General features: G+C 45.8%; 1 protein-coding gene across 1 annotated transcript; it reads left to right on the top strand.

Annotated features, from left to right (window-relative positions):
- The first annotated feature begins 177 nt into the window (after positions 1-177).
- On the top strand, positions 178-1,110 carry LOC129539243 (olfactory receptor 1N1-like). Its single transcript, XM_088841717.1, has one exon. It carries the CDS (start codon positions 178-180, stop codon positions 1,108-1,110), a length of 933 nt encoding a protein of 310 aa, XP_088697843.1.
- The last annotated feature ends 206 nt before the right edge of the window (positions 1,111-1,316 follow it).

Genomic DNA, 1,316 nt, shown 5'->3' with positions numbered 1-1,316 from the left:
TTCATAAGGAGGAAAGAAAGAAGTATGGTCAGATTGGAGGCAAGGTTCAGATTGGGGATGGAAATGAAATAAAAGGGAGATTTAGGACTGGAAAAATTTGAGAGACAGCATAGGCAGAGTTCTAGAAGAAATCTAGCGTTCTAACTCTCCTTGCTACCTTCCAGGTGCAGCAGAGTCATGGAAAACCAAACCAGCATTTCTGAATTTTTCCTGCGAGGAATATCTGGCTCAGCAGAGCAACAGCAGTTATTCTTTGGAATTTTCCTGTGTATGTATCTTGTCACCTTGACGGGGAATGTGCTCATCATCCTGGCCATCGGCTCTGAGTCACACCTCCACACCCCCATGTACTTCTTTTTAGCCAACCTGTCTTTTGTTGACGTGGGTTTAACATCCTCCACAGTAACCAAGATGCTGGTAAATGTACAGACACAACTTCATACCATCTCCTATGTTGGCTGCCTCACACAGATGTACTTCTTTCTGATGTTCGGTGATCTGGACAGCTTCTTCCTGGCTGTGATGGCATATGATCGCTATGTGGCCATTTGCCGCCCTCTCCACTACTGCACGGTTATGAGTCCGCGAGTCTGTGCCCTGCTGTTTGCACTGTGTTGGATCCTCACCCACATTGTTGCCTTGACTCACACCCTCCTCATGGCTCAGCTATCCTTCTGTGTTGTTGGGGAAATAGCTCACTTTTTCTGTGACATAATTCCTGTCCTGAAGCTGTCCTGTTCTGACACCCGCATCAATGAGCTGATGGTTTTGGCCTTAGGAGGCACCGTGCTCATGGTCCCCTTCATGTTCATTGTCATCTCCTACATTCACATTGTATCAGCCATCCTGAGGGTCCGAACGCCTGGTGGGAGTGGCAAGGCCTTTTCCACCTGCAGTTCCCATCTCTGTATCGTCTGTGTCTTCTATGGGACCCTCTTCAGTGCCTATCTGTTTCCTCCATCCGTTGCCTCTGAAGATAAGGACATTGCAGCAGCTGCAGTGTACACTCTAGTGACCCCCATGCTGAACCCCTTCATCTACAGCCTACGAAACAAGGACATGAAGGTGGCCCTTAAGAGGCTCCTCAGTCATAGAATTATTGCTTCTTAGCTTTAGTGATAGTAACTTTCAGCGAAAAGACATAGACTTGAAGTCAAACTTGGCTTCAGTTTTGATCTGCCACACAAGAGTTGTAAAAGTTACCTAACCTCGCTGAACCTTAGACTTCTCATCGATAAAATGGAAATATAATCTCTATTTAATAATGTGACTTGGAGGATTAACTAAGATAGACTACAAAATGTGTGCAGTATACT

The sequence above is a fragment of the Moschus berezovskii genome, chromosome 11 (genome assembly GCF_049115385.1).
Source record: "Moschus berezovskii isolate FMDL1 chromosome 11, NW_MosBer_1.0, whole genome shotgun sequence".
Lineage (NCBI taxonomy): Eukaryota > Metazoa > Chordata > Mammalia > Artiodactyla > Moschidae > Moschus > Moschus berezovskii.
This window is presented reverse-complemented; position numbering and strand designations above follow the sequence as displayed.

Excerpts from the sequence above, each read along its gene's own strand:
- LOC129539243 (XM_088841717.1), top strand. The coding sequence starts at position 178 with ATGGAAAACCAAACCAGCATTTCTGAATTTTTCCTGCGAGGAATATCT.